At 43.0% G+C, this 15,444-nt stretch overlaps 2 protein-coding genes across 4 annotated transcripts in view; one reads left to right on the top strand and one right to left on the bottom strand.

Annotated features, from left to right (window-relative positions):
* Positions 1 to 1,409: 1,409 nt before the first annotated feature.
* Positions 1,410 to 14,958, bottom strand: GPN1 (GPN-loop GTPase 1). Its single transcript, XM_082303353.1, has 15 exons — positions 14,601 to 14,958; positions 14,386 to 14,479; positions 13,582 to 13,621; positions 12,467 to 12,533; positions 11,699 to 11,736; positions 11,095 to 11,173; positions 10,900 to 10,994; positions 8,790 to 8,835; positions 6,605 to 6,751; positions 4,464 to 4,546; positions 3,941 to 3,980; positions 3,142 to 3,232; positions 2,563 to 2,673; positions 1,852 to 1,961; positions 1,410 to 1,750 (listed from the first exon to the last, which is right to left on the bottom strand). Exons 1-14 carry the CDS (start codon positions 14,697 to 14,699, stop codon positions 1,870 to 1,872), a joined length of 1,122 nt encoding a protein of 373 aa, XP_082159479.1. The 5' UTR covers positions 14,700 to 14,958; the 3' UTR covers positions 1,410 to 1,750; positions 1,852 to 1,869.
* The window catches only part of ZNF512 (zinc finger protein 512), a 21,330-nt gene continuing 20,735 nt past the window's right edge, over positions 14,850 to 15,444 (top strand). For all 3 annotated transcript variants that reach the window (XM_082303352.1, XM_082303351.1, XM_082303350.1), the window contains exon 1: positions 14,850 to 14,987. In XM_082303352.1, the coding sequence (XP_082159478.1) occupies positions 14,961 to 14,987 (27 nt within the window). In that variant the 5' untranslated portion in view covers positions 14,850 to 14,960. The remainder of the gene's footprint in view (positions 14,988 to 15,444) is intronic.

The raw sequence follows: 15,444 nt of genomic DNA, 5'->3' as shown, positions 1-15,444 counted from the left end.
GGCAATGGAGGGAACAGATGATAAAAGAAAACAGTAATTTGAGAAATGAAATAAAGAACAGAAAACGTAGAATTGTCTCTACAATACCAAAATGACCGATTGAAACAACAGTTAAAAGAATCCAAGGGAAAAACAAAAACCTGGGCAGAAAATTTAGAATTTACATTATGGAAAAAACCCAGAGATGATCATATTCCAGGAGCCTGATTTTGGAATGTTTTATGGAATTTGCTAAGTAACTTTTACTTCTTACATTTACATTGTCTGTTCATGGCAGGTCCAGCCTGTGCTTCAACTTAGTGCCGCTCTGAGCCCTCAGTCCGCAGGGGAATGAACATTTTGGGAAGTTCTTACAGCTCTACTTAATGCTTCACGGATTATGATGATTTTCTGAGAGCAGGCTGTCCATCCTGACCTGTTTCCTTCCCTCTCTCTGTCAGACTGTACCTGCGGCAAGGCCGAGGTGAGTCCAGGATCTGTAAAATCTGACTCCTTGTCTTCCCAAGGCTGAAGCCCTTTGCTATCAATGCTGATGGAGTGCAAGGTGCTAAAGACTGAAAACTTGTTCTTTTCCCCCTGAATCCCAAGACACTGTGCCCATAACAAGCTCCTTTCTTTGTTGCACCTTAGGGATACTTCCCAAAGCAGCAGGCAGAGGAACCTGAGGGCACACTGAGCACAGCTGGAGATGCTGGGAAGAGAGCTCCCTTTGGGCTGTAGTCACAGATTAGGTCAGTGTGGTTCCTTGTGAACATTCCCATAGGACCATATGCTTCGTGTTTTCCAGGATTCCACCATGGACATGGTGCCATAAAATCTTGGTGGCCACAGTTCAGAACTTGGTGAACTTGAAGTAAAGTTGAGGGGTTTATTCACTAAGAGAAGTGGTGATTTATAAATTAAAGCAGAGTGGTATTCCACACTAGGGATTTGGGCTTGGTGCTAGCAGACCCTGTGTCAGATTTCCACTCGGAGACCTATCCAGTGAGGCCACCGCTTCATGTGGTGGAAAAAACCCCAAAGATTCCAGGGTCCAGACTGCTAAACTGCAAGTGAACATCTCCGCCTGTGGTGTCTACCAGGGAAAAAAGTATTAGCCAGTCTCCAAGCACTTGTCTATATTCCAGGTAGGCAATCATCTACGGAAATGCCTTTGCTTTAAGTAACCGAGGGATATATGCAGCCAGTATATAACCATGTGTATTTCTGTTCTCAGCCAAATCAAGCTTAGTCTTTTTACTACTTTCCCTCTTGGGAACTTTCTTTACTCGGATTTTTCTGGGAGGCATCTGTACCACGTCTGTATAATGTAATTAAGATGCATTTGCTGTGCATCCATACAGATGGGCTGCAAGCACAGGGGAAAAAGTCACGCCTTAGAACAGTGCATAAAATGAGATCTCCTTCTATTATTATCACACATTTTTCAGTACATAAAATATATTTAATGGAAACCAAATCATCAAACAGTAAGTAGATTGATAAAGTTCAATGCAGCATCCCTTGTGCCCTGGCTGCAGCAGACACCTGACTGCACATGCGAACGAAATGTGTTTCTGGGGACCAGTTAGTGCTCTGGATACTGATGCTGTCAGAGCTCAAAATCTAAGCTCTCAACAGATAGATCTGAAGAATCTGGAGGAAATGAAACTGCTATCTGATTCCTTCAGCTTCAGGAAGCCACAGTGGCAGATGTTCAAATGTGCAGTCATTCGGCCACAAGATCTTTAACTCACATGACCAACAGTTACTGCAGAAAGAGAAATAAAAATCTGTCAGAGGAAGCTGTTCACAAATAAAGGTCTTCATGCATGGTTCCATGCAAGTTTCTTTATGCTGTTCCTTCCAAACCTTCTGTTTGTGAAGGTCTCATTCATTCAGGTTGCTTTTTCTCTGGCATTTCATCCGCATGTCTTGCATGAAGTTTCTGAAGGCTGGTTCTTCATGACTCTCCTCAGTCACTGGGGGAAGAAACGATAGTTCAGCGCTATTCTACTTTTGTTATTGACAAAAGCTAGAGTCAGGATAGTCAGAACAACACAGAACGTCTGTTGGATCCTCACCTACATTACAGGGCAAAGGAAATAAGTGATCCTAAACCTCAATGGAACAGGAGAAGAATGAAGATTAAGTCTGTGAGCTATGTAAGAGAAAAAACACCCTCTAAGAACTTAGAAGATTGCTCCAAGACCATAGTCACATCAAAAGGGAAGAGATCCAAGGGCAGAAACTGTAAGGTCAGAAAGATGACGAAACAGCTGTGCATCAATCAGGGTCAGAGGTCACCATGTGTCCCAAGCCTAACAAGTCCTCCGTTTCCTGTGTGTTATATACCTATCAATTACTTAAATAGAGAATTTACAATTGAACTTTCACAAAGGTTGGAGAGTGATACCCCTGCACCAAACATTGCAGGTGGGCTTCTGCTATGGATTCTGACACATGTATTTAGGTGACCGAATGTTTGCTTGTTTTCTAGGCTCTCTTTACAGTCCATCCAGGTAAGAAATACAGAGGGGATTTCCTGACTAGATGGGCAGCTTTCAGGCCTCATTCCCTTACCTTCATGGTCAATGTCGTCAGTATCACTCTCCCTCTCTTCTTCCTCTTCATTGAGAGTTCCTCGTGTTAGGATTAGCTCAGAGGGACCCATTGCAGAAGCATCATCGGGTCCTTGAAGGGAAAAGAAATGGTTGTACACAAACCAGCTTGCTAAGGGTACGGTATTGTGAACACTGACAATTTCTATCTGCACATAAACACAGCAATTAACACCTGCTCTGAAAGGACAGAAAACTGCTTGTGGATCCCAAAGACACAGGACAGACTTCATCAGCACATACTTCATGTAAAGAACAGTGTCACTAACAGCACAGCTGTCTCATATTCTAATCTGTTTCACCCTTTCTAAAGTACTTCATTATTTTTAGGATGTCTGCTGCTTTAGCTACACAGCAGAGTTTCTTCCATGCCTGTGACTAACACAGGAAGAGCTAACTGTGGCCAATCCCACAGGAACTAAAGCCCCGCTCCTCTAACATGGAGCTGCTTTCACACTTTTGCTGTGAAACAGAGCAGCACTTCTCAATGCAAACTCTTCAGAAAACTTCTGCAGTGAACTTAATCTTCCTGGTGGGGTACCTGCCAGTGTGCTGCCCTGCACACAAACACTGCCCATGTCCTTCCACAAGTGTTCCAGCTGCTCTCTCTTTTGTTTCTCTTGAGCTTCCTCCTGTAGAGAAAGAGTTACATGTGGATTCTGAGAACATTTAAAACACCAGTAGAAAAGTAACCTCACCCAAACTCAGCAGTCTGTCCCCCAGCCAGAGTGCAAAAGTCATGAGGCAGGTCTTATATTACAACTAAGGTTACACAGAGCTTTTGACCAAACATGGACAGCAACCTCCAGTATGGCGGACTTACAGAACATTTTCAGAAGCATCAGGAAGCCAAACTCAGTGCAGCTGTGCCTGCAGAGAACTGTCCTTTGGACAGCTAGGACTCAAGGTGAGCAGAGCTACTGATTTTGGCACTGCAAATCAGTCTCTGTTACTAAGTCAAACCAGTACACTTCACTGGTACAGCAAGATACAGGGATACCCTCAACAAATCACTCGAGAATTTATTTTCAAGAACTCTCTATCCTCCTGAATGGAAGATACAAAATTATTTCCCAATCATTTTCTCACAATTAGCTCAAATATTAGCACTAAAGCAGCCAACAATATGTGTTTTATAAACATCTTTATTCTTGTAAAGATATGCTCCACCACATCTAGGAAAAAAAGGCAGATAGCAGACTTCTTCAGGACAGGAGTTTTCCCACACTGAGTATGACTAGTAAATGAAATGTTAGACCTTCTCAACTTAAAGGCAATTGTGTGCATAAAAGTAACCTCAAGATACACTACCCGGGCGTACATTAGCTAAAAACACTTACCAGTGTTTTTCTCAGGCGCTCATATTCTGGACGATATTCTCTGAAAAGATAGAGGGCATTCAGTCTGAATCAACACATGATTTATATTAAGTAAGGATCATCTCAGAGGCTTCCTTCCTATCCCAAAAAAAGTTTTCTCTAGGCTTTCATGTTTGAGAGACATTTCAGAAGGACTAACAGTACTTTTCACCCAGATTTGGACTCTGAAACCAACAGATGCAAAATAAGTGAACATACTTAATTGAAACAGCAACAGTTCAAACCTTGATCACTGTATGGAATTAGGAAAAAATATTACTTCACATATTTGATGGCACAGATAGCTTTTGCTTTTCCTCTGTACAGCTAACACAAAAATTCACCTCTGAATAGTTCCTTTTCACTGCCACTTTTTATGCTGATGCTTGAAGTTTATTAGAAACCCTAAACTACCTTGGCTAAGGAAAGTGTAGAGTCCTTCAAATCAAAGGAGTTTCAAATCAATACCTTCAGGAAGTGTTCACTGGGTTAACTATCCCCTTACCTCTCATATTCATCTACAGCTTTAGAAAGCTGGATAAAAAACTCATCCAGTCCTGTGCCGAGCACTGCAGAAACACCAACCACCTGCAAAAGAAACCACACACCAGAACTGGAGAGTAACCAAACCAGTTTCTAACAACAAATAATTACTAATCTAATGATAGCCATTTAATCAGCACAGTGGCATAGGAATGTGCAGTAACACTTCTGCTTCTATCCATCCTGCTTTCAAACTCTTTCTCCACTTGCTGTTCATGTTTTTTACCTCTGTTTTTTGGTTGTTGCTGGTTTTCTGTTTGGTGAGTTGCTGCGGTATTTTGGGGGGTGTCTCTTCGGGGAAGGGGCTTTGTTTGGGTTTTTTTAACAAGTTGGGCATTTCAAGAGAAAGTCAGGTCTTTCTGTTGCGTACTTGTTTACTGTTAATAATGCAATCTGCACCTAGGGTTGTAAGTAGTTAGTATGTATCAGTGCACTAGAATTAAGAGAGCAAAATAGACAAGAACCGACCTTCTGGCTCTGAAATTACGGCTAGTAATTACGGCTAATAAATAAATTATTTATTACATCTAATAAATTACGGCTAATTTTATTTAGCCACAGCACATTTTATGAAGTCCCCAGTCCAACCCCAGAACAGCAAGAGGTGGAGAATTTAATCAGTTACTACGGCAATACATTCAACATGCACATCTCCTTCCTAATTTGAACTTGTCTATCATTACACTTCTGGCCATTTGTTCTGCTTGTATTAAATCAATTACCTAAAAATACATTTCATTAGGACTATTACTGGCCAGAATCAATCATCTTCTAATGAAAGCTCTTCCTGTTTTTCAAAAGCAAGACAGTCTCAACTACTCGCTTTCAAACAGAAGACTTTTTGCAATACAGCCTTGCACTTGATCATTAATACAAACATGAGACAGCTCTCCAAAGGATTTTAAGCATTATAATATGGTGACATATATTGGTTTTTATACTTTCCCTGCACTTAAGTACAAGCTGCAGTCTATGCTATAATCGTTGTATGACCTGCTCTCTAGTCCAGTGTTCTAACAGCTCTGATATGCAGAGAAATATGACCTAATTAACAAGTAAGGAACAGGAAGTACTTTAATTCTGTGTATGGCACCACTACAATCCCTTTCGAAATTCTGTATATTGTTCCACATAGAACACTTACCATATTTTTGTTCTGGCTACATTATCATTACCTATCTGAATGGAATCACTTATTTTCATTGTCTTTCTTTTAATATCCATAAAGCCAAGAAGGCTTGCTTTTACTTTAGCAAAAGCTGATGACAAATACAATTAGCTGAAACCTTTAGCGCAGACTATGGGATCAGTAACAGCCTCCAATGCATAGGGTTTCCTGAGGAACTGAATTATTTTGTCCTCTCAAAACCTGGTTAAGTGGGGAAAAAAACCTCCAACTTCTTCTTGCCTAAGCAAATATGGGGGGTTGGAGGGGAGAGGGTGTTTGTTTGGGTTTGAGATTCTTTCTGTTCTTGCCATGTACTAAATTGCACAACTGTACTAGACACTTTCTGAACAAGGAAGATCACCTCAGACAGGAAACGCTGCAACAAAGAATGCTGCCTCTTACCAGCCTATCTTAGCTTTCTTCTCACGATTAATCACAATTCAGTATTAAATTATTCAGGCTGCCAATCAGCGTGACAAGTTACTAAAGTTACTGTGTTCAAATTAGCAAATCCTCAACATGGCTCATCAACAGACTACAGTTCAAAAGGGCAGTGCAAAGACCCTTTACAGAAGGACAGAATGGTTACGGTTGGATGATACCTCTGGAGATTATCTAGTCCAACTTCTCTGTTCAAAAGGCAGAATTAACTAGAACAGGTTGCTCTCGACTTTGTCTCCAGGGATGGAGACTTCACAATTTCTCTGGACCATCTGTTCCAGTGCTCAATCAGTAAAAATGAAGTAACTTTTTCTCCTCTTTTCCTGCATTTCACTTTGTGTCTATTGCCTCTTTTCCTTTCCCTGAGCACCAGTGAACAGAGTCTGCCTTTTGCCTTCCTTACACTCTACTCCCACCCTACATCAAAAACATTATTCTTGAGCTTTCTGTTCTCCGGGCTTATGAGAGGTGATAAACAAAAAGAAGATTCATACCTTCAGTGAACTGTAAAATTCATCTAACACTAAACTCATAGAACGAGTCAGGTTACTGACATAGGAGGTCTCTTGATTCAGGGCATCCTGAAAAGTCTCAAAGTCCTGCATCCATTCCACTGCAAAACTGTGGTCAATTATGTCAGTCTGGAAGGAGAAGGGAAAATATTCAGAAGTAATAATCTTAGCTGTAGTCTGTTAAGTGCTCAGATAAAAAAAAATCCATGTTTCAAAATGTTCATCTTTTCAAAATACTCAGCCCTGGTCCGAAGTTTCACAAGTTCTGTTTTTATCAAACCAGCTACATGAATACTTGAAAAGAAGACAAACAACTGCCCAGGCTTAAGAAGGCAACAACTGTCTAAGGAAACAATCGCAGGTCTAAAGCCTTATATGATTTACTGGAAAGGAGCATTCAAAAATTGCATACTGTACAATAATGTTTACAGTGTAAATAGTAGATCAGTGTAAAGAGTAGGTGTAAATAGTATGATTGAAGCCAGACAAGAACAGTCCTCACTGAAATCCTAAGCTTTCCTGATTGCTTGGGGGCTGGGGGAGCAAGTGCCACTTCCACGCTGGGTAGCAGCCCATGGGGTGTCTATAAACGTGAGCTGTGTTCCGACCCAAAGAAGTTATAACCCAAACTCAGTGCAAGACAGTGGACACAAGCAGGTGAGATGGTTCCACAACTTTACATGGATTCATATGCACACAGTCTGAAGAGTTTCATAAACATCTTACCACATGCATATCCACTCTTAGCACAATATGAGGTGCCTAAAACTCTGATATATTTCATTTTCCTGCACCAGTGGGAAGGAGGAAGATGAAGTACTGCCTAGCATTACTCAAAAGAGATTTGAGACAGAACTGAATCCACCAAGGGCCAAAGCCCGAGTACTTAGAATTCTATAAATAAAATTAAATCACCTCTACAAATTGCTTTTTATTCCCCTCTGCAAATCTTAAAATTCTAAAATCTGTTTGTCACTGCACATGTATCAGTTGCCCAGGATTCTTCCATTCTTATTAAGAGTACATTTTTTAAAATTAAATTTAATTACATTTTGCTAAAAATTCTTAAAATGTTGTTGCCTTTACTCGTTAGAAAAGGCAAACATGAAATTAAAATAACGTTTGAAGTTATGAATCCTAAGCCTCGGGCCTACCTTTCCTTACATATACTGATCAAGTCCCACTTCTTTTAGTCTCTTAAAAGGTGTATTTTCTTAAGAGAGAATGACTTTCCTACATTGTGCCTTTTTCTATGGAAAAAAAAAGCTTAGGAGCTTATTCTAAAATTACTGTCTAGAGTTAGAAAGAAAACAGTGTACAAAATCTTGCTCAGTAAGCAAGCAGGTATCAAAGATATGCATGGTTTGGGTCACTGGGCAGACGGGCAGAGTTGGGGCACAGCAGACACTAATGCTAGTTGGCTGGTGTGAGGAAAAATGTCACAGTCAAGGCACGGCCTATGGGAAATGTATGTGTGTGCACACGGAGCTTGCTCTGTTGGGGATCAAACACAAATTATGTCTGTGGGGAGCAGCACTCACACCAAAAATCTAATGGGATTATTTTAATATCTGAAATGAATATGTTTAAAGAGACAGCTGTTAAGCTCAAAAGCATTCCTTTAAGGCTGCAAGTGCATTACACAACAGTGGATGTGTATCTTTAGACTAGTGTCTGCCTCCCAGCAAATACTGGATCAAACATCTCTTGCTAAGTTTTGCCTGGTACAATATGTGGGATTCCTTCCTCAAAACATGCAGGTGTTACACCATTCCCACTGTGAGTCAGCCTGCTGCTGAGCAGAAACAACACTGAAGACAAATGTTCTGTGGAAACAGGGAGTATAAGAGCAGATTCCATAATGACCTCCCCCTTACATTACAGAGTTAAGTTTCCCTATAGCCCAGGCTTAAGGTCCAAAACATGTTTCAAAGTGTTAGTATCCTCTCTGACTTGAGAGTTTGGGTGCAACTGCCCATCCCTGATTATTCTTGTGCATTTGGATACCAGATTAAAGACCTCTTTTAGATTTGGTTGTCAGCCTGCAGCCCCCTCTGCCTCTGTTTTCTAGAAAAATCTATTATTGTGGTAAAACAAAAACATCACAGCAAAGAAGCTAAGCAGAACAATGTCCCACTAGGAAATGGAAACCAAAGCTTTAACTTACTTTGTTCATAACTACGATGAAAGGTAGCTTTGTCTTGTACAGGATACTGGGCAGGGAGACACAAAATAAAAAGTTTAACATTAATTTAAAACTCACTAGAATAGAAAGCAAGTTAAGCATAAGGCAGACAAGACTTGTGCAAAACTGAATACATTCGATATTGAAAGATAATTATTTTCCTCTGCACCAATCAGAATGTAATTTTCACCCAGGTCCTGCTTACAATCGTTGAACAAAATATGCCTCCCCGAGACATAAGCACACATCTGTGAGACAGAAAATCTCTGACACACCTGTAGATACAAAAATTTTGCTAGCAAGGATTTTCTTGCTATTTTCTAAGTCCGTGAGAGACTTTTCTCTCTCACAGAAGAGGTAGCACAGTATGTAAACAACCAAGCCACCTGCAACCTTGCAAGTCTTGTTAATGGTATAGTAGAAAAATATTTTGACAATGGATGTTTTAGGATTTTGGCCAATCACCCCAAGGGGTGGCTGGTCCTTTGTCCAATTAGACTATGAAGAAAAAAAGTCTATAAAAGAGTTTTAAAAATAATTAAATAAATGAATCTTGCTGCACAATTCCTGCCTGCTGGATCTTCTCTCCTCCTCCTCCCTGTGGCTGCGGGACACAGTGATATACCCTAGGGCCCAGGCCTGCAGTAATACACACCCAGTTGATTTTGGGTACCATTTTCTATGACTCTCAGACCCCAGTTTTTAACTCCCTTTGCATTTTGCATTTGACTCAGACCTCAGGTTCTAAGAGACTGTGAACTCAGCGATGAATTCAAATAACATAGAACATCTATAAAGAAAAACTACATTGACACAAGAGCTCACACGTTCATTTCACCATATATGTGCTATGGCCTTTTGCTCAAACTAATGTCAGAAAATGAAGCATGCAATAAGACACGTTTTGAGCACTATTACAGTGATACAGCTCCTGACCTTGGTACAAGGATTGTGAGGGGTTTTGAAAACCTTTTACCAACATTTGCCATGAATTATGACAGCTCTAGCTATGCTGATCATTCCATAGGTATTTTGTCCCTGATTTAACATGAAAGAAAACAGATAAATTCATGTCTGAGAAAAAATACTATAAATCAGTAACTCTTTGCTATGCTGAACTCAAAACAAATCTTGAAGAATCTCTTAAAGTACCAATAACATCAAAAAATAGAGTAAGAAACTACGTATTTACATGAAGGAGCTTAAACTAGACTATCTTGATACGTCTTAGATAAATGGGTTTATAAGCAATAGGCAATGTTAAATCTATTGTAACTAGCATCCATCACGCCAAGGTCTCATGGACTATTTAATGCTTTCAGTTGGAGTTTTGAGCCAATGACCTCCAGATGTCCCCTGACACCTAAATTATTCTGCTTTTTCAATGAGAAAATCACTAAGAGAATAACCAAGCCAGTAGATTAAGTGGATATGAGACATCCAAGTGCAAAACTAACCGCACCCTGGACTGCATCAAAAGCAGCATGGGCAGCAGGGTGAGGAAGGTGATTCTCCCTTTTTACTCTGTTCTCATCCCATCTGGACATCCAGCTCTGGAAACCATGGTACAAGAAACACATGGACCTGTAAAGTGGGCCCGCAGGAGGCCATGTAAACCATCAGACGACTGGAAGGACTCTCCTATGGAGACAGGCCAGAGAGTTGGGATTATTCAGCCTGGAGAAGGCTTCAGGGAAGCTTTACTGCAGCTTTTCAGTATACAAAGAGGTTTATAAGAAAAATGGAGAGTGACTTTTTACCAAGGGTTGTAGTGACAGGACAAGGGATAATGGTTTTAAGCTCAAAGGGACATGCTGACAAATTTTTTCATGATGACAGTGCAAAGATATGGAAGCACACTGCACAGGGAAGCTGTGGTTGCCCCATCCTTGCAAGTGTTCAAGCCCAGGTTGGATGGAGCTTCGAGCAACCTGGTCTAGTGGAAGGTATCCCTGCCCACGGAAGAGAGCATGGACTAAATGGCCCTTAAAGGTCCCTTTAAACCCAAACCATTCCATGATTCCCCTCCAAAATAACTACCAAAGAGACACAACAATTGAAGCAGATGGGCTGCATTTCCAGCTTTTCTTACCTGCAGGCATACAGCATGTTGGACATAAAAGTGATAGGGTTAGTACTGCGAGAGGTGTCCATTACGTAGACAACAACTGAAGGAAAAGAGGAAGCCTGGGAACACAAAGTAAAAGACAGTTTAATTAGAAGCTCACTGCTCAACAGACAGGTCATTCACACAACTTCACTGTCCAGTCATGTCAGAAGCACTTACCAAGGCCTCAGTTATGATGGTTCCTGATGCTGACCAAGTAAATACCTCAATTTGCCCTGGTGTGTCAATAATAACATACCTGGTAAGAAGTTACCCCCAAACAACAATAAGGGAAAATTAGTCAAGCACAGGGTCCTGTTCTGACTAGATTATCACCAGCATACAATGGTAAATGACATGGTTATTCTTTAACAGATGAGAAAAGCTTCTCCCAAACACCAAAGAGATTTATGGGCATGCCTGAAAATCTCCTGTGTTAATTTTGTAACTAAGAAGCATGTACTCTCAGGAGTTGAAGGCATCAACTTGACAGACAGTTAGTAGTGCAAAATATTCAGAAAAATAATTAATTGCTGCCTATTTGAACAGTGTGTGAGAGAAAATGATAGTCCAATGGAAGACAAGAAAAGCAGAACTGTAATAAGCAGGCGCTTTTTTTGATGTATCCAAACAAAATCTAGTTTATCCATTCTGTTCGCTTTTCTACATAAAATTTATATCAAGGCTGAAAAGCCAACTAGAAATCATTCAGAGAAGCTTTTTAGAATTTTGCGATTTTCCCACAATGATGCCAGAAAAGCACAACTCAGTAGAATGTACTCACTTGGATGCATTTTGTCTTTTTTCAATAAACTTCATCACCTGATTGAAAAGGCAGAAGTATATTTTGTATTTAGGCTCACAACAGGAAACTTTCATCTTCATTTCATAGCAGAAACTACATCAACTTGCACAGCTGCAGGTGTATATTAAAAGGTTAAAGTCTTTACACTTTTCAGAGTGTGAAAACGCCCTACTAAGGAGGGGTGAAAAATGCTCAGACGCTGCATAGGTCAAAGATAACCTTGATTTTGTGTGTGTTCTAGTACCTGGCTAAAGAAATTAGTACCTGGCTAGAGGCAGCTGTTCCCTGCCTTTTCACCAAGAGATTGTCTCAATATCTGACATCAGTCCCCACCCCAGAGCTGATTTAGTGTTACGATTTAGGAGGTCTGTCAATTATCAAATAACCCCAGGAAAATTTAACAGGTTTCCAGAAGTGAGCTTCCCTACTGCAAAACCAGAGCATTCACATGAAAGATTTTATAGTAAATGTGGTGCAACAACAGTCCTATACAAAGACTGAAGAATGCTCTGTACATGTGGCTTCTTAGTTTAACTTTAAAAAAAAGCTGAAAAACTGAAATCTCTCATATGAAAACTAGTGTGCTCTGACAGCATTCTAAAATACGTGGTTCTGTATGGAGAGTAACTCCCCAAAAATACTAGAAGGCTAACCAAACACAGTGACCTCTGAGACTCGCCATACACAAAACCCCCCCAGTCTCCCAGCATAGCATCATAGGAACAGCACACAGAAACAACCTTGTACCTGGTCAAATCTTGTAGCAAAGAGATTGAGAGAAGTCACTATTCCACCATTTGGGCCTAGCCCATATCTGATGCTTCATTTAGGAAAGCAGATGGTTATGCAGACCCCAGAGGTCTTCCTTCTCAACTCTGACAACAGATGCAGACTGGAAACCTTGAGATCAAGAGACAGCAGCCCTAATACATGATTACGTCTTCTAAGTCATTCAGCAAGGTAACAAATACTCTCTTACCCAAACATGTGTGATTGACAGAAGGAAGAGGGGCTATGTGGCTTCTCCTTGCCATTTTTGCTTTAACTGCACAAGAACCAGCATTGACTCATAACATACTGTCTTCTCTATCACTACTCTCAATATCCAAACATGATGCCAGATATCCCCTTTAGGCCCCTATTAACAAGACACAGAAACTCCAGTAATGGCTAACAGACACAGTGAAGCAAATAATGCACTTACATATTAATTTCAAACTCATATTTAGGATGCTTTGCTGATAACCCCCAAATCAAATAACAGCCAAAATCCAGAATCCTATCCCCCACCACCCTTATTCTTGTCTAAAATATTGAATTTAAGAGTCATACTTGCAAGTCAAAACCAAAGACTATGTACCGCCTCCATCTGCACAAGCCATTACATAAGAGACCAAGGACCTCCACGGCCCTCTGGAAGTGCAGCCACTTTAGTGTAATGTTACTGCACTACAGTCACCAACACTGTGAGCAAGAGCAAACACCCTGATGTCCCTGAGATTCAGAGAGACAACAGTGCTTTGATTATGGTCAAATGGAGAAATAGTTTTCTCCATCTACTACAGGCAAGTGGGAATTTCCATATTAGTTTATGACAAATAAAATTAGACTAGTTATAGGGGAAAGGCTGTTAGCTTCAACAAAAAAAAAAATCTACCTAAGAAGTATCAAATCTTGTAGAACACACATTCCTAACATCACATGCAAGAAATACACAGTCAAAACCTCTTGATCTTCACACACCACTCTGCATTAGTGCAATCTCCCCCACCTCCTGCTCCTTCATCACAGTGTGCATGGGACAGCTTATTTTCAAAAACTTAAAATTTCAAATATCATTATTTAGACAAAAAAAAGGATACTGTTTCATAACTTCTTTGTACTTCACAGTGTCCCTGATATCTAGGGGAAAAAGACATATAAGCAGTTTTCCAAGCCCCAACTGGTTACCATCAGCTAACAAAGCATACCTACCTATCTGCATTACTAGAGAGCCAGCACTGGAACAGATACTCCCATCATTCCTCTGACATCAGCAAAACAACTTGCGTACCCACACTGTCTTTCTTATCCTTTGGAGAGGCTGGCTGGCGTACTTCACAGAGTGTAAGAGACAGGATTGTCACAAAACTAGGGATTGGTATGCTCTTTGGAACAGCTAAACATAAGATCTGTTTCATTGCTAAAATATTTTCTCTAAAATTCGTGTCTCTTAAAGTGCTTTAAAAAGCTGTTTGTTGGTAGCATATGTGGATGTAGGGAACCAGATCAAATCTGCTAATACTTCCATCACTGACAAAAAAAAAGCCTCTGGAACCCAAACACCTCCAATCACACCAGATAATATAAAAAATGTAAAAACGCGTTGGAAGGATGGCTTTGGTTCTAAAAATACCAGTATCAGCGACTGTTTGGACAAAAGAGCTACAATAAAAAAAAAATAAAGGTCTCCAAGTCCTTCTTGTATTAGAACTTGGACTCTGTTATGGGAACACAAGCAGCCCAGCTGAGCACCTCACGTATCCGCCTCCGCGGAACATATGAAAAGCACTCTCCGCAAACCGGTTCTGTGTCTATTTATGGCCCTACGTACTTGCTCTCTCCTGGCGGACTCCAGGCCGCTCCTCCAGCCCTGGCCCACCCGTCCCGCAGGGCGCAGCACTCACCGATGTTGGCGGGGAAAGGCAGGTTGTGCACGGCAGGGTCCAGGTTGATCACGTACGGAGGGCAGCGCTGCCCGTGCAGGTGGGCGGCCAGGCGCTGCGGAGACACGGGGAGGTGTCAGGCCCCGCTGGGCACGGAGGTAGCCCCGGGGGCAGCCGGCGACTCCTCGAGACCCCTCGCGACTCCCGCAGCCTCCCAAGGCCGCGGCCTTCCTCACCTGCACGAAGGTGGTTTTTCCGGAGCCGGCCATGCCCAGCACTAGCACACACACCGGGGCCGGGGCCACCGCCGCCGCCGCCGCCGCTGCCGCTGCCATCTTCCCAGAGCCCACTTGTCCTTCCGGGGCGGGGGGCGGCTGCGGTCTCGACGTAACGCGCACGGACCCGGTTGTGGCCCCGCTGCCGCCCGGGACGCACCGCGCGCCCGCGCGGCCTCCTGGCGCTGCACGGCCCGGCGCAGCCCAGCGCGGGCGACAACAGCGCAGCTCGAGGTGGCCGCGCCGCCAGGGGCAGCCGGAAAGAGGCGGGCGGGACCGCGCGGGCGGGTGTGGCGCTGACGTGGCAGCCGCACCGGCACCATGCGGGGCGGCGGCGGTGGCGGCTCGGTGAGTGCCCGCAGTCTTTTCACCGGTGCCGCCGGTGGCTGCTCCGGGGAGCCTGGCTGGTCCGCGGGTCACCGCGAGATGGGCTCCGATGTCGGGATAGCGGGAGCGAGCCGGCTTCCCCGGGACCGCCAGCGGGGCTGTGCGGCCCGGCCCGACGCGGTGAGCGGCCCTGAACGGGCGGCGAGCGGGACGCGCTCTGGGCTCCCGGGAAGCAGCGGCGGGAGCGGCCCCTCTCCGCCCGAAGGCCAGGCCGTCCCCCGAGAACTCGGGCCGGGCCCGGTTTTGTTCGGCCCGGAAGCGGGCAGGAACCCCGAGCAGGGCGCTGTTGGCGCCGGCGGTGCGCTTTGTCCCGAAGACCTTCGTTTACAGGAGGACGTAGCTCGTGGAGTGTGCGGGTCGGGTCGGGAATGTGGGGCTGGAACAGGGAGTTCCCCAAAGGATACTTAGCCCTCCCGCG

The sequence above is a fragment of the Coloeus monedula genome (assembly GCF_965178545.1).
Source record: "Coloeus monedula genome assembly, chromosome: 2".
Lineage (NCBI taxonomy): Eukaryota > Metazoa > Chordata > Aves > Passeriformes > Corvidae > Coloeus > Coloeus monedula.
The sequence above is the reverse complement of the archived record's forward strand: the minus strand, read 5'-3'. Positions and strand labels throughout refer to the sequence as shown.

Coding starts and splice junctions, on each gene's coding strand:
- GPN1 (XM_082303353.1), bottom strand. CDS start 14,699: ATGGCAGCGGCAGCGGCGGCGGCGGCGGCGGTGGCCCCGGCCCCGGTG. Junction 14,480..14,600: donor GAAAAACCACCTTCGTGCAG/GTGAGGAAGGCC, acceptor GTGTCTCCGCAG/CGCCTGGCCGCCCACCTGCA. Junction 11,174..11,698: donor AAAAGACAAAATGCATCCAA/GTGAGTACATTC, acceptor ACTTCTTACCAG/GTATGTTATTATTGACACAC.